We start from the raw sequence: 23289 nt of genomic DNA, 5'->3' as shown, positions 1-23289 counted from the left end.
TGTCTGACTTGTACTGTCCAAAAATTTTTTCCCAATCTGTACGTTCTCTTTTGACTCTTTTGGTGAAGTCTTTTGAAGAGCATAGGTGTTTGATTTTTAGAAGATCCCAGTTGTCTAGCTTATCTGGAGATACTATTCTTGATGAAAAAAGTTGGAAAATTATAACGGGTTTTACAAATGTAAAGAGGAATCAAATTATTTCACTTAACAGAAAGTACTGTCCAGCAAACTTCTAGATTCCAAGTCTCTTAGGTAAGGGATTCCTGTTTGCAGCCTTCTAGTAGGTATCATAGGACTTTGTGCACATGCTGTACTGTTGAACATCAGTGATGACAAGATGTTGCAAGCCTTCTTCAGGCACTGGGAATTAGATGTTGTTGACAGCAGTGAAATTGTCATAGTTTATTTACCTTTGTTATCTCTCCATTTGGTGATTTATTGAGATGAAAAATGGGAATCTGGACATGTGGATGCTTTAGCAACACCAGTCATTCCTGATATATATTACTTTTCTTGTCGTTTAATACTTAAACATATTTTTAAGTACGGACAGTCCCTGGGTTATGAACAAGATCTGTTCCTAAGTGTGTCTTTAAGAATTTATAGGTAAGTTGGAATAGGTGCACATGATTCTTATTTAGCCTTATGTGAGTACAAGAAAAGGCTGAAAGCCTTTTCAGTGATTTAAAAGCTGCACGTGCAGCAAGTGAAGGTGATTGTGATGATGAATTTGCTGAGAGTACGGGTTGGCTCAGTTGTTTCAAAGTGAGAATAAATTTACATAATTAAAGGACAAGTGCTAGTTGTCCTGAGTTGTTCATTACCCAGGAACTGCCTGTATTTTGTTTTTCAGTTTTTCACTGTGTTCTTTCTTAAATAACAAATAGAGACAAAATTGAGGAAGCTCTTGAATGAAAACTTGTTGTTCAGTGATGGCCACTGCTCATTCAATGTCATTTGCTTTGTTTTCTGGATTAGAAATACATACTAATTGAGGGGCCTTGTTTATAATGTGTGAGTATGTGTATGTATATGTCTGTGTGTATATGAGTATATCAGTAAGTTAAGAGAAGGCCTGGGTTTTCCTTCAGCCTCTTTGGTTTTCTTCCTCTATCTTTCATCAAATAGACTTCTGTCATTGTTCTGTTTGGGGAACATGTCTAAATAATTTTTGCCCCAACTTTCATAGACCTTTAATGCAATGTACTGTGTATGTGCTCCTGGTAGGGAGAGATTTAAATAGAAAACAATTAATTACTCCTCTTTTTCTTTTCGTTGTTTATATTAGGAGAGCGGTATGTACCTGGAGTGGGAAATGTGACCAAAGAAGAGGTCACAATGAGAGAAATTATTCACCTGCTTTGTATTGAACCCATGCCACACAGTGCCATTGCCAAAAATTTACCCGAGAATGTAAGTCCAGTTTGGTTTTTTTCCCCATTTACTTCAAGATGGGATCTTTTTTTTTTTTTTTCTTTAATTGGAAGCAACCTCAGTTTTAGGAAAATATGTTTAGCAAAAAGCCCTATGTTATTACTTTGCAGATGTAAGACTATCACCATTCATCCTTTTGTGGTCTGAACTTTAATTCTGGGCTGCTGAGCATTTTAGAAGACATTTTAGAACAAGAGTCTACTTGACTTTTTGTCTACTTTAAAGTAAGATTTCTCCAGAGGGAAAGGGGACTCCTTGAAATACTGAGACTCTTTGGGTGGTGTATTAGTCTGGTCTGAAGAAGACATCAAGAAAAAATATTAAGATTTTATTAGGGGAAACAACATCTGTGAGAGAAAGTGGAGAGGGAGCTGGAAAAGTCTGGGGGAGCCATCAGACCAGTATGCAAGTCTGACTCTGGGTGAAGGAGAGGGAAGGAAGGTTGATTAAAAGCATCCTAGTCTGCCAGGCATCTAAGGAAGTTTTGGCACCTTCCCGCGTCTCCCAGAGTGAGCCTGCATCAGTATTGCTTCTGTGCTTATTGCCTGGGAACAGCCGATGGGAAGCATGGCCTTGATGTGACCAGAGTCCAACAGCTAAGGCCCGTGGTCAATTAAGTTGGCTCTGATTGAAGGTCTAAAGGGCACATTCTCAGGGCCAGCACAGGTGGTATTCATGGTTTTTCTTGTACGGATATTGAATAGTCCTAAAGACTATGAGTCTCATATTTTTTCTGTGATTTGATAACGAATTAGAACAATGATCCTTAAAAAGAGAATTAGACTCGTTTGGGCCCTTTCTGGAGTCCCTGAGTAGTGTGAATGATTGATGCACTCAACTACTAACCAAAGGTTGGAGGTTCAAGACCACCCTGAGGTACCTTGGAAGAAAGACTTGGTGATCTACTTCCAAAAAATCAGCCATTGAAAACCCTATGGAACACAGTTCTATTCTAACACACATGGGGTCTCCCTGAGTCAGAATTGACTTGATGGCAGCTAACTTTTTGGGGGGCTGTTTCGAAAGAACTATGCTATCAAGGCTTTCTAGAGAGCTAGAATAGGGATAAACAGTAATATCTGTGAAATAGCGGATTTAATGTTCTAGGTCATTTTTTTCCTAATAAAAATAAATAACTGTTTGAAATGTTAAAAATATGTGACTGTGTGACAACTAAAATCCTTCCCTACACCACCAGTGACACACTGTACTTTGCGCAGAATAAATGCTTCAGGGCATACCCTAACTTTTTACTGCTCACCCTGAGTACTTTTTTTTTCTAAAGGAGTTTAAATATCTTAATTTTTATAAGACTGTAGGAATCTATGAGCTTACTGTAGTAGTTTGACTAGATCCTGTCCTGATTTTAAATGACTTCATGAAAAATAATGTTCCTTCTAAAAGGAAAAGTTCAGACAAATCAGAAAAAAAAACCCAAAACCTATTATAACTGCAGAAGCCTGTATATTAATATAGTTGGACATCTCCTTATGTGTTCTGCTATAAATTACTAGATGGATCCCATTAATTTTATTACCTTCGTTTTAGGAATTAGTATAGCGTGGGCTTAAATGGGATGAATATACGACTTAAAGAAAAACTCCTTTTCTTTGAATAATAATTGTGTGTGTGTGTGTAAACACATATCTGATGATGGCAGACTTTGATACAATTTCTTCCTCTAGCAGTTTATATGATCTCTGTCAAGAAATTGGTCTCCCAAAGCGAAGTTAATTGGCTTTAGACCTAATTTTTAAATTGATCTTTTTTTATTGTTCACAAAACACTTCAGAGATGCTATTGAAAATATCTTTCAATTTACATTAAGAGAAGAGTAAGTCATTATATGAAGGTAAAAATGACAAAAATATTGTTTCAACAGGAAAATAATGAAACTGGTTTAGAGAATGTCATAAACAAAGTGGCCACATTTAAGTAAGTACTTAATATTTTTGCTTATTCTAAAAGATAGACTGATCTTTATTCTTTCACCATGGATACTTTGTAGAAGTTCTCAAGTTCTTGTCTGAACTCCTTTTAAGAACGGAGTACAGACTAGAAGGGGAGAATGAAGGGCACATGGTAGATACTTAGTGCATGTTTGTCAAAGAACTTAGTATTTTTGGCAGGTGAGTGAGAAATAGCCTTTTGTGATATTAGGTGATTTAGATAGTAAGTAAGCAGATAAAACTTTCTCATAGTTTCTTTCTTATTAATTCTAAGCTATGACTTCATTATTATTCTATAAATTTTTATTTTATATGCTAATTTTAGATTTTTCTCTAGTAGAGTTAAACCAGTATTTTAAGATCTTTTGATTCTTTGAGGTATATAAGGTGTGGAAATAAGATTTTAAGTGGATTAATTGTTAAAATTTGAAAAATTAATACTAGTAGTGAATTTCTACTTATTATAATTGTGTTTATATATAAATTACTGTTTTCAAATAACTTTTAAAATAGAATGTAGCTTTTCTTTGTTCAGTGAAGTACTTCACTTAAGAATTGGATAGAAACCAAAAGCTGTTTAATATGCAGAACAAATATGGTGTAGTCCTTTTGGCCTTGGTACTTTTCCTTGTACTGCTGTCTAGAGGATTGAACATGATGTCTTCATCTACAGTTTGCTAAGGATGTAACGTCTCCCTACTGTTGTAGATTTGACTGCAGACAATGCAGTGAGCTTTAGCTGAGCAGGCACCTTTTAGGCTTTGGAGGGTATAAAAATAGCCTTAGGGATTTAAATCTTAAGGTGTGGGATCAGGTCTAGACTGTGTAAAGTAAACCTCCCCAGATTTATTTTAATTTCATAATTATGAAACATAGCATGGCTGTTGTTAGGACTTTGGACTCACAAGGTAGGGTTTTAGTTTTACTATTGAAATGAATTTTACCATTTCAGTTTAAGCAAGCTGAATATTTTTTTTTCTCTTTCTATCTTTTGAGATTTAGATCAGTTTTTAGATTCTTATTTTGTCTGTTCTATACTTCAAGAACACCCTAGTTCATCTCTGTATTTTCCATTTATTTAGGAAACCAGGTGTATCAGGCCATGGAGTTTATGAACTGAAAGATGAATCACTGAAAGACTTCAATATGTACTTTTATCATTACTCCAAAACACAGCACAGCAAGGTGGGAAACAGTATCCTTTTTGGTAAATAAACCTAAAGTGCTTTATGCTTTCTAACTCCATAGAAAAATGCCTTGCTGGTTCTCATTACAGAGGCATTATCTCATCTGAGAAGTTAAAATTGAATCAGTAATATTATTTAGTATACAGGCAATATTCACATTTTCCCAATTATACCAAAAATGTATTTTACAGCTGGTTTTGGGGGAGGGAGATTCAGTCAAGGATCATGTACTTCATTTAATTTTCATGCTTCTTTTGTCTCCTTTAACTTGGATAATTTTTGCCTTTTTTGCCTTTTATAACATTGATTTTTTTGTAGCATGCTGGCTAACTGTCTTTTAGAAGAGCCTACATTATGTATCTGTCTGATTGTGCTTTCATAATTAGATACAAGTTAAACATTTTTGGGCAAGAATGCTACATGGGTGATAAAAATATCCCATTGTATCTTATTAGTAGGCACAGAATGTCTGCCCCATTAAGGGTGATACTAAGTTTGATCACTGTAAAATGAGTAATTTCCTGCCATAGTACTATGCTCCCTGCACATAACAGGCATTCAGTAAATATTGTTGAATGAAAGAATGGAGACTAAATTCTTTTTTTTTTGTTTTATATACATTTCTTTTAATGGGAGGGAAGAGCAAAAGCTTTTGAAAGTCCAAATATTTATTAGAATTTTCAAATAGAACTACGATTTTAATTTCACATCTTGGCTATGTTTTGACAAAGAAGATGCCACTGACAGTATAGTGACACACCCTTGTCCCAAGCCAGGGATTAATCAGTGCCCTCCTCCACCCCGCCCTACCCCACCCCCACCCCCTACAATCTAAAGACCCCTTTCTGTTTACTTCCCAACGAAACAACACAATTGGCAAATGAAGCCAGCATAAAACTTGTATCAGAAACCAATCAGGGAGTTTCTGCAGTGAGCCAAAGCATGACATCGCTGTTCTAGTAAAGATTGCGCATCCTCTCCCAGCTCTTCTCAGCAGAAGATGGACCTTTCACATCCCAGAGGGAGACAACACAAGGTTTAATATTTCTGAACATGCTCCATGGTGCAGTTACAAGTGCTGCAACATGACAAAGACAAGCAAACACAATTTCCCCCCTGTGCACTTTTCAGGAACTTAGCATGGTTACCCAATACGGGGAAGGGCTGCACAGCTGCACTTGGAACATACAGTCAGATGCTTTAGAGCACAAGGACAGCATCCAGTTCAGCACGGTGTAAGGCATATATGGACAAGAAGAGAGGCTGTGGTCGGCAATAAGTAGCATTATGAAAAAAATTCCAAACCAGCAGGATAGAAATGGTGCTTGATGCTCCAGTTCTTTGGATAGTAATTCCAAGAATCCAGTTCAAATCTCTATAGTCAACATACAGGACAGACTTCAATTTCTATCATTGTTTCTCTGGATCTGGGATGAAGCCATCTGTGGAGACTAAATTCTTGATGAAGGATATTGCTCTTCTGGTTTACAGTGGTGTCCTTAAGGATAGCCGTTTTGTTTCTGGGACAAGGTAGAACTTTGAATACATGCTTCAGTACTAAAAATATTTTGGTAGATTGATGGGTCTTTCCTATTTGCCAAACAGCATATTTAATGATAGATATTTTTCATAGGCTGAACATATGCAGAAGAAAAGGAGAAAACAAGAAAACAAAGATGAAGGTAAAAAGTGAGATTCTAAATAGATTCATTTTCTGTGGTTTTGTGGCAGCAAAGCATATAGTGTTGTTGTTCTTAAGGGAGAGCAACTAATAGACGTGCAAAGAGCCTTTTGCTTCTTGTTCACCTGTTAAGAGATGGCCTCTATCAATGGTGATAGAATTTTAAATTTATAGCAAGTAGAATTTATTTTAGATGATTGACATAGTGACTTACATTTCCCATGACATACATTGATATTTTCAGTGCTTTAAAAATAGCAGAAATCGTGTGTTGTTTTGCATGTACTCTGTGGTTTTCACATTTGCAGTTTAGCATGTGGGATGACCAGAATAAAAAGTGTACCTGTTTGTCTCTTCTCTCATTGACCTACACCTCCCTCCCCCACAGCACTGCCACCACCACCACCTCCTGAATTCTGCCCTGCTTTCAGCAAAGTCGTTAACCTTCTCAACTGTGATATCATGGTGTACATTCTCAGGACCATATTTGAGCGGGCAGTAGATACAGATTCTAACTTGTGGACTGAAGGGATGCTCCAAATGGTATGTATAGCTGAAATATTTTCTCTACTTTGAGCCCTAGAGTTTTTAGGGATCTGGAGAAGGTCCCTGGTATAGCTTTCTAACTTCAGTCAGAACCACATCTAGAGTACCTGAGACCGCTAGTGGTCATTAAAAATCGCTTAGACATGGTATAAATTTCCCTAGTGACCCATTCTCATGTTTTTAGTATCCTTACTCTTGAGAACCATTTATGTTTTTAAAAAAAAATCCAAAAAAAAAAAAAGGTGTGCTCATGCTAATAATAAATTGGCATGTCATTATTATATTGTGATTTTTAATATTTTTTATTTCACATGTATTATGAGGGAGGGGCCTTGGTGGCACAGTGGTTAAGAGCTTGGCTGCTAACAAAAAGATCTGCAGTTTGAATCACCAGCTGCTCCTTGGAAACCCTATGAGACAATTCTACTCTGTCCTATAGGGTCACTATAAGTCGGAATCGACCCAATGGCAACAGGTTTTTTTTTGGTTTTTTTGTTTATGAGGGATAGTATAATACACGTTTTGAAGGCAGACAGGCTTAGGCTTGAATCCTGAGTTCCCTCACTTTCTATTTTGGAGCAAGTAATAATTTCCGTATTGGAAAATGGGCTTAAGTGTGATTATCTCATAGAGTTGTTACGAGAATTAGCTCACTAAGTGAAACAGCTATTTTTTATTGATACTGTTATAGATGAAATACCTAAGCCACCTTGTTTGTGGTAGCTGTGACTGAATATTTATTTAGCACTTGCCTAGCTAAATTGACTTTTTTCCTGGGTATTGGCTGGTATACAAAGCTGTAGCTGGTGCCATGATGTGTGTGTATATCTCAATTTTGTTATAAAAGTGATAAATACATTCAGTAAAAAAAATTTCAAACCATGGGATATATTTGAAACAAAAAGTTAAAATTTCTCCACCTGCCTCCCAGTGTCCTCCCTAGGAGATTAGCCCTGCTAGAGGTTTCTGTGTTCTGGAGGTCCTTCCACACTGACACATACAGGCCGCCTTGTTCTTGATGCTGCATATTCCACAGCATGGATATACCATAATGCATTTACCAGTCTCCTACTAATAAACATTCAGGTTGTTTTTAGGTCTTTGCTATAACAAAGAACACTAAAATGAACATCCTTGTACGAATATTTTTGCATTCTTAAATCTGTCATACCAATTCCTAGCGTTGGATCTGTTCCTTTATGTTTTTGAAGGATATTGTCTAATTGGCCTCCAAAAGTGATATACCAGTTTACTTTCCCATCACCAGTGTGGTGAAAAGTACCCTGCTTCCCAAAGCCTTTGCCATCTGTGTGTTACTGAACTTCAAAATTTTTCCTACTCTAATAGGTGAAAAATAGAGTTTTCTTGTTTCAGTCCCCATTCCTTTAATTTTAGGTGAGGTTTAACATCTTTCATTTCTGTTTTCATCATTTCCCCTTCTGTGAACTGCTTGTTTATAACCTTTGCCCATTTTTATTTCTATCACATTATTTAATTTTATATCTCAGTTTAAAATATATTTACATGAAGAGGTACAGTTTTAAAGGGTTTTTCCTATTTTTTCTTTTCAGGCATTTCACATTCTGGCATTGGGTTTGCTAGAAGAGCAGCAACAACTTCAAAAAGCTCCGGAAGAAGAAGTGACATTTGATTTTTACCATAAGGCTTCAAGTATGTTTGAGTATCATTTTTCAGCAGTTTTACTTTATTAGCAACATATAATCAAAAGTTTAGCTCTTTTAGGTTTTAATCTGTCAATCCTTAAGATGTAGAAATCCCTGAAATTAGTTGTCTTTTTCTAGCATTTTTAGTTTTTAACTAATGTTTTCCACTACACAAATATTTTTTTTTTAATCCCCTACCGACTGCGTGGTCTCATTGTTTTGGCTGCATACACTGATTGTTCCTCACTTTCATTCCTTGTCTCAGTTATTACCAAACATTTGCTGCCATAACAGTCCCGTGCTCTGTCCACTGAAGATATTCATGTTTCTAGTTGAAAATGACTGCAGAGTCTAAATGAATGTTAATGTGTTTGTTTTACGTTGTTTTCAAACTGGGAAAAAGGATAGGTTTAGACTGGATTTATTTTAAATACACCTCATTAAGATAGTTTGTTTTTCAAAGCACATTCCAAGGACATTGATGATAACATCAGTAGTCGAGAGAAAAGCACCACGTTTTGTATTTACATGCTATATTTTTTAAATCTCTGAAGACACCATAAACCTGATCTCCCATTTCCATATTTTTGGCAGCTTTGTTTCTCTGCACTAGACAGGGAGCTGAGTGGAGGAAAGCGAGAGATCATTAAGAGTAGCTTTCACTTAGCAGTACTGGTGGAAGATGTAGTAGGAGAACTAACTAAAGTGATCACATTTTCTATCATATGTCTTTTCTAATTATGTAGCTAGTACTTTATGTAAGTGCAGATTCTTCCTTTGAAAAATTAATATAGTTAAAGGATTCATTACCAAACCTTGATTATCAGTATGAATAACATTAACCAAAAAGTATAATTAATTTGTACATAATTAAGGAGCTCTGGTGGTGCAGTGTTTAAGCACTCGGCTGCCAACTGAAAGGTGGGTGGTTCGAATCCACTAGCAGCTCTGCAGGAGAAAGATGTGACAGTCTGCTTCCGTAAAGATTACAGCCTTGGAAACCCTATGGGACAGTTCTACTCTGTCCTTTAGGGTCACTACGAGTCAGAATCGACTTGGTGGCAACAGAAACAGGTTTTGTACATAATTATAAAGATATATATTTACTTTTGGTATGTCATTTTTGCATTTCAAAAAAGGATTGGGAAGTTCAGCCATGAATGCTCAGAATGTACAAATGCTTTTGGAAAAACTCAAAGGAATTCCCCAGTTAGAAGGCCAGAAGGACATGATAACATGGATACTTCAGGTAAACTAGAAAAGTAAACTGATCTGTCTCGGCTTAAATACTTAAGAATCCTTTGCTTGTCTCTCAAATGAAACTGCCATGTTCCTTAATTGTAAAGTCATTTACTACTGATTTTCATCGTTTACTACTCATCTTCTTCTACATTTTTTCTATTTCTGCAGAGGGTTTTTTTTTTAAAAGAAAAATAAGATAGAATTTATTCATTTGTGTCATTATTCAACCACTATGTACTGAATGGCATGATCACTTCTAGACTCTGGACAAAACAGACAAGGAGATAGTCTAGTTGAGGTACAGACAGTAAACAAATAAATCAGAGAATTATCAGGATAATGCAATAGATGAGTAGAGGGTTACTTTAGATAGTCAGAGATGATGTCTCAGGAGGTGACATGAGCTGAGACCCGAATGACATGGAGACAGTCTTACAGGAATCTGGAAGAGCATTCCAGGAAGAGGGAACAGCAGATACAAAAGCTCTAAGGTGGCCAGAAAGAAGGCCAGTGTAACTGAAACGTAATGAAGGAGAGAGAGAAAGGTAGGTAGTGAGGCCACAAGGACCTCATAGGTCAGGGTGAAGTGTTTGGATTTTATCTGGAGGACAGAGGGAAACCATTGAAGGATTTTAAATGACATGGTCTGATCTGTATTTTTAAAAGATCACTGACTGCTGTGTGGTAAATGGCTTACAGAGGATGGGAGTGAGAGCAGGGAAGCTGTTAGGACACTGTTGCCATAATCACGGTGAGAAATGAGCATGACCTAGACTGGGATACAGATGGCAAGGAGCTGGACTGATTCAGGTGTACTTTGAAGATAGAGTCTATAGGACTTGCTGATAAGATTTGATGAAAGGGATGTGGGAAATCCAGCAATCAGAGATCACTTTGAGCTTGAACTACTGGGTGGATGGCAGTACATTCGGACAGAAGTGAATCAGAGGCAGGCAGAGAGGCCAGGAATGTTACTTTAATGGAAAACCTTCTATATAGAAACATGACTAGAGAAATAAGAGCTGTCATATGAATAGAAATATGCACACCCATGTTCATTGCAGCACTGTTCACAATAGCAAAAAGATGGAAACAACCTAGGTGCCCATCAGCAGATGAATGGATAAACAAATTATAGTATATCCACATAGTGGAATACTACACAATGGTAAAGAACAACGATCAAGCCATGAAACATCTTATAACATGGAGGAATCTGGAGGGCATTATGCTGAGTGAATTTAGTCAGTCACAGAAGGACAAATATTGTATAAGACCACTATTATAAGAACCCAAGAAAAGGTTTAAACACACAAGAAAACATCCTTTGATAGTTACGAGGGTGGGGAGGGAGGGTGAGGGTTATTCACTAACTAGATGGTAGACAAGTTTTATCTTAGGTGAAGGGAAGGACAGCACACACTACCAGGGAAGTCAGCACAACTGGACTAAACCAAAGCTAAAAAAGTTTCCTTAATACAATCAAACACTTTGAGGGACAGAGTAGCAGGAGGGATCTGTGGACCATGCTTTCAGGGGACATCAAGGTCAATTGGCATAACAAAGCTTACTAAGAAAATGTTCTGCATCCTACTTTGGTGAGTGGCATCTGGGATCTTAAAAGCTTGCAAGCGGCCAGCTAAGATGCATCAATTGGTCCCAACCCACCTGGAGTAAAGGAGAATGAGGAACACCAAAGACCCAAGGAAAGTATTAGCCCAAGAGACAGAATGGGCCACATCAACCAGAGACTTCATCAGCCTGAGACCAGAAGAACTAGATGGTGCCCGGCTACCACCAATGACCGCCCTGACAGGGAACACAATAGAGAGTCTCTGATGGAGCAGGAGAAAGATGGGGTGCAGAACTCAAATTCTAGTAAGAAAACCAAACTTAAGGGTCTGACTGAGACTGGAGGAACCCCAGAAGGCATGGTCCTGGATTCTCTATCAGCCCAGAACTAAAACAGTTTCCAAGGCCCACTCTTCAGACAGGGATTGGACTGGACTGTGGGAATAAAGTGATACTTGCGAGGAGTGTGCCTCTTAGCTCAAGTAGATACAAGAGACTAAACAGGCAGCTTCTGTCCGGAGGTGAGATGGAAAGGCAGAGAGGGTTAGAAGCTGGTTGAATGGACATGGGGAATCGGGTGGAAAGGAGCAGTGTGCCGTCACAGTATGGGGAGAGCAATTAGGGTCACATAACAGTGTATGTATAAATTTTTGTATGGGGAAAAAGAAAAAGAATCATGAAACCAGGTTCATGGAGCTTCCCCACTCACTGTGTTCATTAAAATATTCTGACATTTCCAGTAGATACTGTTTTGATAGTCAGAATGTACATAGTGATTATTTTTCAACTTTCCTACCAGTTGGATTTCATGGTACTGATTTGTACTTCAAGAGGTCAGCCCTTTTACTGCTTAATCAGAAAAACTCCTTAAGCAAGCTTGATGTGATAGGATATGCAACTATAGATAATGATGTTAATTGTTATTAAAGTTTCTGATGATGTAGATTTTATGAATATTTAGTGTTTATGTTAAATTTACCAATATAATCATTTTAAAATATAAAATAGAAATAGAAGTACGTAATTATTCTACCTTTATGAAGAAAATAAATTGAACTATTTCACATCCTGTAGACACAGTGTTGTAAATTGGAGATTTTTTTCTATTATTAGAATACCAAAATTGATCACCAAAATACATGAAAAGCAAACACAAGTGTCTGCTCTTCCAAACATTAAGCCTATTGCTCAAACACTTAATAAAAAAACTATGTTGTAAGTGTTCCATGTAGGAGATTTTTCTGCATGAGACTGAAGTTCCTTAATAATACAAGTAGATTTTGTGGTTGTACTATTCTATTGCTGAAATCTTGGTGTTTGTTTAAAAAAAAAAATGACATAGATCTGTATGAGCTATTGTGGAAAGATCCCCTAAGGTACATAATTAATTGGAAAAGGGAGGTATGAAATAGTTTGTACTGTTCAGTAGAATTTCTTTTTATGATAATATATGTAAGGAACCCTGGTGGCACAGTGGTTAAGAACTCGGCTGCTAACCAAAAAGTCAGCAGTTCATGCTCCTCGGAAACCCTGTGGGGCGGTTCTTCTCTGTCCTATAGGGTCACTATGAGTCGGAATCGACTCGATGACAACGTTTTTTTTTTTTTTAATGTAAGTATGAATATATATAAATATGATTATAAATTTGTGGTTATATATCACAGGGATTAGTGGGATTTGACAGTTACTCCTGTTTATGTATTTTACAAAAGCAGAGGAAATTGATGTATAGTAGAAATCTATTGGTAATTCCATCATTCATTAATTTTTAAAATATTTTAGTGTCTTTGAAATAGGGATAAGTCTTAAAATCAGGACTTCTCATACTTTATATATATTTATATTTACATATGATCTTTTTGGTTTCCTAGAAAGAAATATTCATAATCTGTAACAATAGTTGCTTTTGGGGGAGGGACTGAAAATAGAGAGGAGGGACACTGAAAGTACTTTCCATTTTGTATCTTTATCTTTCTGTTTCTTCGCATTAAACATGTCACTTTAAATTTCTAAAAATGTTTTAGTAGAATGAACTCAGGACTACGACATTTTTCCCTTCTGGCAAATCTCTCTAAAACAGAAGCATTCATTCTTCGTTATTCCAAAGTGTTTCAAACAGTTCTCAAAATTAGGTTTATTTGTTTTAAAATTTTTCCCTTTCTGTATTTTGAAGTTTTTCATTGCCATTTTAATGTACCAGCATATCTCCAGAAGTCTTTGAATGATAAGTTGTAGTTTTTTTCAGTAACACTTGCACTACCGTTTGGTTAAGATGTTTCTTGCTGACTGCCTGTGAACAGTCTCTGTCAGTATCCTCATGCTCTTAGCTGTAGACTCAGTGAGCTCATTTGCTACAATCGACCTCCTCAGCGGGATTGGTGTTTATCACAGCCAGGAGTTACTTTGTCACCCCTTCCATTGAAGTAGTTTAAGCCAAAGATTTGATCAGGGGATGCAGTGGCAAAATCAGATTAATGCATTTTTCTCTTCCTGGTCAACCTAACCAAATCTTCTCTGAGCATTTCATTTTCTTTTCACAGATGTTTGACACGGTGAAGCGATTGAGAGAAAAATCTTGTTTAATTGTAGCAACTACATCAGGATCAGAATCTATTAAGAGTGATGAGGTAATAATAATATAATATTAGTGATAGTTATCTTCTGTCTTTGAACCTTACTGATCTAAGAGAGCTGCTGCTTTTTGTTAGGAGGAACCTGTTTGTTGTAAAGTACATGAGATAAGCTCATTCCCTTTTGTTCATTATGCTTCTGTATCGCAGGGATTAGTGGTACTTGACAGGTAGTTATTTACATTTATGTATTCTACAAAAGCAGAGGATATCGAGGTACAGTGGACCTCCATTGGAAATCTCACATTTCATTAATCTTAAAAATATTTAAATGTCTTTGAAATTGGATTGTGTCTTAAAATAAATGGCTTCTCATGTTTAATTAGCATTCTTTTTCTTAGTAGAATGTAAGGTAGTGGACATCTTAGATTTAATGAAATGCAGATAATATTTAGGTTATGAATTTCTATAATATAATGAATAAAGTGTTTATGATTCTAATCATAAAATTGTTAGAAATTATTACTTATGGTTATTAAATGTTCTTCCTAAGAGAAAATCACTGAAATTAAGTTAGAATAGAAAATAAAAAAGGCATCAAATACATCTCAATAATATTTAACAGTATATTTAGTAGTAACTGTTAGACAGCAAGTTGATTTAAATTAGTTAACTGTCAATGATTAAATAATTGATTTCAAAATTTGGTTTTATGTAATTTCACTTCTTTATGTACCTACATTGAGTATAAAGGAAGCTTATTAGATATTTAAGGCACTTGGCCCTTTACTTCATACTTTTGAAATAACCAAATGAGCAGTTACTTGTATGATGTTATGGAGCCTATAATGCTGATTTTGACTGAATTAACATTGTGGGCTAATCAAGTTTTATCAGAATCTCAACTGTAGGAAATTCTAACTGAACAGAGTATGTAATTTTTTTTTTCTGCTATAGGAAATTTTTTTTTTAATTTTATTGTGCTCTAGGTGAAAGTTTAGAGTGCAGATTAGATTGTCATTCAAAAATTTATGCACAGATTGTTTTGTGATATTGGTTGCAATCCCCATAATGTGTCAGCACTCTCCCCCTTTTCTTTCTGCCCTGGGTTCCCCATGTCCATTCATCCAGTTTTCCTGTCCCTTTCTGCCTTCTGGTCTTTGCTGTTGGGCAAATGTTGCCCATTTGGTCTCGTATACTTGATTGAACTAAGAAGCACATTCCTCACGTGTATTATTGTTTGTTTTATAGGCCTGTCTAATCTTTGGCTGAAAGGTAGACTTTAGGAGTGGCTTCAGTTCTGAGTTAGTAGGGTGTCCAGAGGCCAAAATTTCAGGAGTTCCTCCAGTCTCTGTCAGACCGGTAACTCTGATCTTTGTTTTTTTGTGAATTTTAATTTTGTTCTGTATTTTTCTCCCACTCTGTCCCGGATCCTTTCTTGAGATCCCTGTCAGAGTGGTCGGTGGTGGTAGCTGGGCACCGTCTAATTCTTCTGAGCTCAGGCTGGTGGAGGCTGTGGTTCATGTGGTCCATAAGTTCTTCGGACTAATATTTCCGTTGTGTCTTTGGTTTTCTTCATTCTCCTTTGCTCCGAATGGGATGGGACCAATAGATGTATCTTAGACGGCTGCTCGCAAGCTTTTAAGACCCTAGACTCTACTCACCAAAGTAGGATGTGGAACATTTTCTTTATGAACTATGTTATGCCAGTTGACCTAGATGTCCCTCGAGACCATGGTCTCAGCCCTCAGCTCCAGGAACACGCTCCCTCAGTGCATTTAGATGTGTCTAGTTAAGTTTCTGTGACTTTGCCTTGGTCAAGTTGTGCTGACTTCCCTATATTGTGTGTTGTCTTCCCCTTCACCAAAGTTAATACTTGTCTACTATCAAGTTAGTGATTTCCTCTCACCACCTCTCCCCTCCCTAGTAACCATAAAAGATTGTTTCTGTGTATAAACCTTTTCTTGAGTTTTTATAGTAGTGGTCTCATACAATATCTGTACTTTTGTGATTGACTTAGCATGTATAAATTTTAACAGTGGATTTTGCCCAATTTTTGTGGTTTCTTAATACCTAGATTACTCATGATAAAGAAAAAGCAGAACGAAAAAGAAAAGCAGAAGCTGCTAGGCTACATCGCCAGAAGATCATGGCTCAGATGTCTGCCTTACAGAAAAACTTTATTGAAACTCACAAACTTATGTATGACAACACATCAGAAATGCCTGGAAAAGAAGACTCCATTATGGAGGAAGAGAGGTAAAACAAAGTCAGACCAAAAGTGAGCAAAGCAACTCAGTGTTTTGGAGGAGAAATTAAATATTCACTTTCAATTGTGCTTTTCCAAAATGTGTTTTATAGTAAGAGAAGTTACCCTGTTTTTAAGCTAGAAAAGTCAAAGTGAAAGCTTTAAGGTACTAGTTCAATATAATTTTGTATTGATAAATAGTTTAATTGCACAATAAAGTTATGTTAGGAGCTTTTATGCACAAAAAAAGAAGGTAAGCTTTCCTTTACTGACCATAGTGTACAAAAACTAGAAATTAATACAAAGCTTTAAACAAGCAGAAATCCCAGCCCTCTAGATATTACATATTAACAGCATGCCATTTAGAAAGCAGGGAAGAGACTACTGTATATTTATCAAAACAAGAGCAAAGGTGTACTCAGAGTCAATTAATGGCCTCAATGCTTTCATTATTTATTTTTATTGACTGCATAAGTAATTTCATGAATTCGTTCTCATTTAAAACAATTGAAATAATGCAGTTAAGTCCTCCTTGACCGTCCTCTACATTCCTGATCTTTCTCCAGAGGTAACCATTGTTATGAGCTTGGTGTGTATTATTCTAGACCTCTTTCTATACATTTATAAACACGTGTATGTTTTTATTTAAGTGTACGTATTATGTATTATTCTGCAGCTTGCTTTTTCACTTGATGTCTTATAAATGTTTTCATGTCAGTACATATAGATGTACACTGTAGATTCTACATTATTCTGTGTGACTGCTGCATAATGTTCCATGGTATGGATCTACAGTATTTTTTTTATCTGATTTTGGACATTTGGGCAGTTTCCATTTTCCCTTGTTACAAACAAGGTATCAGTGAACATCTTTGTGCCTCCTTGTGCAGTTGTGCAAATAATTCTCAAGAGTGGAATCCAGTGAGTGAAAGGGCTGGGGCATAATTATTTTAAATTTTAATAGCTACTGACACATTGCCCTCCAAAGGGGTTTTACCAATTTCTACTGTCAACAGTGTATGAGAGTGCCTGTTTCTCTCATTCTCACCAGTACATGATATCAGTACTTGACAATATTTGATATTCTCACAATTATACATCTGTGCCAGTCTGACTGAATTTCCCTGATTACTCGTTAGGCTGAGCATCCTTTCATGTGCTTGTTCACTGGCCTTTGAGATTTTGTCTTCTGGGAATTGCCAGTTACTATCCTCTTCTTACCTCTATTGGGTACTTCGCTTTTGTCTTACTGATTTATGGAAGTCCTTTATAAATTGTGGATTCTAAACTTCGTTACGTGTTTCCCTGTTTTATCCTTATTAATTTTGGAGTTTAGTCATTCAGACATTTTCAGCGTTGACGAAGACAGATTTATCAGTCTTTTATAGTTTTTACTTTTTGTCTCTTGTTTAAGAAGGCTTTCCCTATCCCAGAGTCACAAATATAATGTCTTATGTTTTCTTCAGATATTTGTGTTTCTTAACAATACTTTTATTACAGTTGCATTAATACATTTTCCTTTTAAAAATCAAAATGTTGGAGATAAATCTAAAGTTTCTTTCAAACAGTAGCCCAAATTCTGGACCCCTTTCTGCCCTTACTCAGGGTTCCTCCTGTTATCAGTGTTACATATATCTTGTCAGAATTTTTACTGTGTTATTACATACAAGTATATGTAACCACAGAAATTACATAGCGTCATTTAGCCTTTTCTTTCACTTGCATAAATAGCGTTATATATATATCATTGTACAATTTTCCATTTTTACTCAATAGTATGTCTTAGAAATCTCTATATATTCTTACATGTAAAATTAGCTCCGTGTTTTCTCAGAAAGGGATCTTTTGTCGTTTGGGCAGCACAGTTCCTTTTCATGCAGAACTACCCCATGAAGTACAGGACATTTAGCAGCCCTGACACTGACGCCCTAACTTCCTGCAGTCACCCCCACTTGTTACAACAACCAAGAAAATAGACTTCCCCCACATATTGCTGGAGCCTCTTCAGAGGTGCTACCATGCCTGAGACCCACCCTTTAAAAGCTGCATAATATTCCTCACAGTGGAAGTTGGTTTACACTGATGGTGAACATTTAAGTTACTTCCAGTCTGTTGAGTGACCTACAGTATTTCCAGGAGCTTCTTGCTAGTTAGAGGCAACATTGCAGAGTAGTTAAGAGTGTGGCTTGTGAAGCCATCTCCCCTGAGCTAAATTCTGGCACTGCCGCTTGCTTGCAAGTCACTGGGTAAGTCTCTTATCGTCTCTAAGCTTCAGTTTCTTCCACTGAAAATGGAGGTAATAATAATGGCTACCTCCTAAGATTGTTGTGAGGATTAAATGAATTTACATAATGTAAAGTATTTAGAGGAGTGTCTAGCATCGTAGTCAACACTTTATAAGTGTTTGCAATTGTTATATTATGACTGTTACACAAGTTGAGTAGATCCTAAGAATTGCTAAGTCATTAATGTAGAAGTTTTTAGCTTTCATAGCTACCAAAATAGAATAGAAACCTAAATGCTTAATAACAGGGAATGGATCAAACTATTATGGTACGTATGGCAGAGTACTGTGCAGCCGTTTAAAAATAATGTTTCTGAAAAAATTTTAATGACATGAGAAAATAGCTAAGATACAGTGAGTAAAGCAGGATGCAAATCTGTATATGTAATAAGATCTTGATTATGTAAAAAAGAAAGTATGATATAAATAGAAAACCAACTAGAAGTAAATATATAACAGGATTTCGTAGGGGTTGTGGGAGTATAATTTTTTTATATTCTTTATACTTTTCTAGATTTTCTAAAATTTCTTCAGTAAGCATGTATTATTTTTATATTTAGAAAAAACAGACAACTCAGCTTCTTGGTACACTAAGTTAAATATAAGTATAATATACATCCTGTTTTGTGGCCAGCTTATTTTGTACCCAATGTATTTCTAATAAGCAAATCAAGTGATAAAAGTTAGAAGGTTGGGGCAAAGGTTTTAAGCTAATAGTGCTAAATATCATTTTTTATTTTCATTTTTAAAATTCTTGCCCTGCAGTTACTTAAAATCTACCAAAATATATAAACAAGTAGCCAAAACATGTGTCCTCATTTCTGGTCATTTCTTTTGGTAGCACCCCAGCAGTCAGTGACAACTGTAGAATTGCTTTGGGTCCTAAACGGGGTCCATCTGTTACTGAAAAGGAGGTGCTGACATGCATCCTCTGCCAAGAAGAACAAGAGGTGAAAATAGAAAATAATGCCATGGTGTTATCGGCCTGTGTCCAGAAATCCACCGCCTTAACCCAACACAGGGGAAAGCCCATAGAACTCTCAGGGGGTATGTATTGTTTAATAAATATCCTGTTGAGCATTTCTTTTCATACTTATGTAATCAGAAAAAAATTATGATTTGAAAGAAGTTTGGAATTGAGATTGTATTTAGTCTTATTTGGTCAGATCACAGTTTACCCGTATGTAAAAGAGACTCAAGGTTTTTACATGCCATGTTGGCTGCTTTGTTTTATTTTTCTCACTTGGCCACATTGCTTGCTCTATCTGACTGTCTGTTTATCTGTCTATCTCTCTCCATTTCTTTTTGTTGAACCATTTAAAAGTAGGTTGCAGATATCATGACATTCCATCTCTAAATATATCCATATTTATTTTCAAAAAATAAGGACAATCTATTCTATATCTACCATACCAGTATCACATTTAAGACAATTAATAGTCATTTAGGAATATCATTTCCTATAATTCCATATTCAGATCTCCTCACCTGTCCCCAAAATGTCTTTCATAACTAGACTTGTTTTTTCCCCATTCAGGATCCAAACAAGTTTCACGCATTGCTTTTGGTTGTTATGTCTCTTCCAGTGAATTTTAGCCTAGAACAGCCCCTTGCTCTTTTGTTTATTTGTTTTTTATAATATGAACTTTTTTAAAGAATACAGGCCAGTTGTCTTGTACAATGTCTCACGTTGTGGATTAGTCTGATTGTTGCCTCGTGATTAGATTCATGTTAAGCATTTCTTTGGCGAAAATACTAACTAGGTAATGTTTTGTACTACTTATGTCACATCAGGAGTTAGCTACTTTATTTGTAAAGTGCACTTGGAGTATCAACAATGATAATAAAAGCTAGCATTTATTGAATACCTAACCATGTGCCAGAACTGATTAAGTGCTTTATGTGTATTTACTCACTTAATCCTCACAACAGCCCTATGAGTTAGGGACCAATATTAGCTCCATTTCACAGATGATGGAACTGAGGGACAAACGAGTTAAGCAGCTTGCCCAGCCAAGGCCACAAGCTGTAATTGGTGAAACCAGAATTTGAACTCCATAGTCTGTGCCCCTATCTACTAGATTATATGCCTTAAAATTATCATCCAGTTCAGTTACTCTTAAAATTACAAGAGTAAATTGTGGTTGACTCTTCAAAAATCACTACAACAATCAAGATAATATAGTTAAAACCTACTATTCAAAATAGAAATTTTAGTCAAAGATAGAAGTCGTCATTAGTTAATACTAATTTTAGAATCATATCTGGGAGTCTAGCTTTGTATTTTCCTCTTTGAACTTCCTATTAAGAATACATATTCTGCTATTATACTATTGTGACGCTCTTCTTGGACATTCCTAAGAAAGTTTAGACCAGATGCCAGATGACCTTTTCTTTTTCTTTTTTTTTTTAAAATGATTGTGGGAGAGATGAATAAACACCTCTAATTTTTGTCTTCCTGTACCAGAAACCCTGGACCCGCTTTTCATGGATCCAGACTTGGCATATGGAACATATACAGGAAGTTGTGGTCACGTCATGCATGCAGTGTGCTGGCAGAAGTAAGTTGTCCTTATGACGTATTCTTGAAGGAAACTAGGAACATGGAAGTACACTAAAGGCCACAAAAAGGCATGTTTTCTCATGTCTTCTTCTTTCCTTCTTATTTGAATAATTGAAGCAGTTTTAATGACTAGTTCTCTTTGCGTGCTATGGAGTCCCTGGGTGGTGCAAACTGTTAATGTGCTCGGCTGCTAACTGAAAGGCTGGAGTTTGAGTCCAACAAGAGGAGCCTGGGAAGGAAGGCTGGTGATCTACTTCTGGAAAATCAGCCATTGAAAATCCTGTGGAGTACAGTTCTACTCTGACACGCCTGGGGTTGTCATGAGTTGGATTCGACTTGATGGCAGCTGGTTTACTGGTTGCATGGTACACATTATTATTAGCCTTAGAAGTTGGTGTGTAAAGTTATTACCTTAAAATTTTCATTATTCCCTAGTGCTTGCCTCTACAAACTAGTGGCTCTTGGTCAGTATTCATGTAAAAGAAACAGTAATCTAGATCTCACTCCCCTCCAGTCATAACTTTGAGATAGAATTGGACAAGAAATTCCAGTTCTGCCTCTGAAAGAGATAAAAATTCAGAAATGTAATTTTTAAGATATCTTATGTATAGAGTTTAACCTTTTGACATTGGATTAAGGTATTTAATTTTCTTGTAATAGCCCTCGCTACTTCAGTTGGTCATGGGAGGCTGAGGGAAGTAGTATCTATATCGTGTCTCCATACTGTTGAGGCAGAAGAAGAGTTATGATCCAGTAAAATTATTTTAAATTTTTATCTGCCTGATCTATCTTTCAGTTTACCCTCAAAAGAATGGGCAGCCTCTTTCTTCCATAGTAGTTATAACTTGTGTATTTTTTAACTGTAGGTTCTAAAGATTTTTTCTTTTGGATTAGAGCAAAGATACCTATATAATTCAGAATGGACCTATGTTTTGTTGTTGTTGTTTTTTAATTCTGCAGGTATTTTGAAGCTGTACAGCTGAGCTCACAGCAGCGCATTCACGTTGACCTTTTTGACTTAGAGAATGGAGAATATCTTTGCCCTCTTTGCAAATCTCTGTGCAATACTGTGATACCAATTATTCCTTTACAACCTCAAAAGATAAACAGGTATATTTCCATTTATGTTTTTATTAATATTTAAAAAGCTGTCTTTAATCTTTTCATTAGTTCCCGTTTTGGTTAAATTACTAGTTTCTTTTTTATTATTTAAAGTAGTTAATATTTTTTCGTTTCACAACTTGTATCATACTTCAAAAAACATGATCTAAAAGTCCCAAATTTAGGTCTCTAAGAGAACTGGAATATTCATTTATATGAATATGTTGTGTATGAATCTTCCAATAGCCATTTAAAGCAGTAAGACTCTGGTCTCTATCTCAGCATTCACAGAAGAAGAAAAAGTATGAAGCAGCGTCATTCCTTTCACATAGCCTTTTTCTACCATCAGAGTTGCTATTTGGAGTTTGGTAGCTTCAAAGGTCTTTTATACTTTTGTTTTTTTGATATGCCCAAATAGGCTGGTCATGTGAGCTAGTTCGATTATTGGTGTCTTTGAAGCTCTCACATCCTGTCTCCAGGTGGCTAGAGCTGTTACTAGGTATGTGAGCCCAGGAGTCCATTTACTTTTCTTATGTGGATTCAGCTCAGGTGTCCAGGTCGTCGGTCACCAAGTGGGTGGTGCAGGCTCTCACCTACAGCCCTAGATGGGCAGGGGTGATTGGAGTAGGCACAGGTATCTGGCTGCAGTAGGTGGTCAGGTGCTGATCAAGGCAGGAGGCTGATGGCTGCCCCTGAGTGTCTGGGTGGAAGGCATGTCCCTATTCCCTAGAGCGTGTAGGTGGTGGGTTTTATAGCTGGACCATGGGCACCCACTGCTGTTGGCTGTAAGAACGGGGGTGCACCACTTATTCTTGGACCCCTGTCGCAGGTGGCTAGGTGGAGTGGTTGGAGCCACCAGTCCTCAGGCCCCTGATGTGGGTAGGTTAGGACCCTGCTTAGTGGGCAGGGTGGTGTCAAATGTGACGAATCTGCCACTCCCCGTTATAGCAGATAAAGATGAAAATAGGCTTCAGGTATATACCCTGTTATACTGTGCTAATGAGGGCTTATCCTGTTGAAATGGGCTCACACAGGTCTGTGCAGGGGTGAAAGGCATTCAGAGTCCATGGACCCCTTATGGCTGTGCCTTCCTGAGTTCCTGGCTTAGCGCAGCTGGCAGATTATTTTTTCCTGTTTGTTAATTTGTTCAGTCTCCAAAGCAGGAGAATGACTCAGGATGCATGACAGATCCTACTTCCAGCCCAGGGAGCACAATAGTCACTGAAGCGGACCTGGAGCAGAGCAGGG

General features: G+C 36.8%; 1 protein-coding gene across 7 annotated transcripts in view; it reads left to right on the top strand.

Moving 5' to 3' along the window:
- Nucleotides 1-23289, top strand: part of UBR1 (ubiquitin protein ligase E3 component n-recognin 1) — a 129549-nt gene that overhangs the window by 73647 nt on the left and 32613 nt on the right. For all 7 annotated transcript variants that reach the window (XM_023735189.1, XM_004380676.2, XM_023735191.1 and 4 more), the window contains 12 exons: nt 1289-1413; nt 3317-3369; nt 4466-4568; nt 6204-6252; nt 6640-6794; nt 8369-8468; nt 9601-9710; nt 13816-13902; nt 15923-16104; nt 19219-19424; nt 20845-20938; nt 21901-22050. In XM_023735189.1, the coding sequence (XP_023590957.1) occupies nt 1289-1413; nt 3317-3369; nt 4466-4568; nt 6204-6252; nt 6640-6794; nt 8369-8468; nt 9601-9710; nt 13816-13902; nt 15923-16104; nt 19219-19424; nt 20845-20938; nt 21901-22050 (1414 nt within the window). The remainder of the gene's footprint in view (nt 1-1288; nt 1414-3316; nt 3370-4465; nt 4569-6203; nt 6253-6639; nt 6795-8368; nt 8469-9600; nt 9711-13815; nt 13903-15922; nt 16105-19218; nt 19425-20844; nt 20939-21900; nt 22051-23289) is intronic.

Source organism: Trichechus manatus, unplaced genomic scaffold, assembly GCF_000243295.1.
Source record: "Trichechus manatus latirostris isolate Lorelei unplaced genomic scaffold, TriManLat1.0 scaffold00076, whole genome shotgun sequence".
NCBI lineage: Eukaryota > Metazoa > Chordata > Mammalia > Sirenia > Trichechidae > Trichechus > Trichechus manatus.
This window is presented reverse-complemented; position numbering and strand designations above follow the sequence as displayed.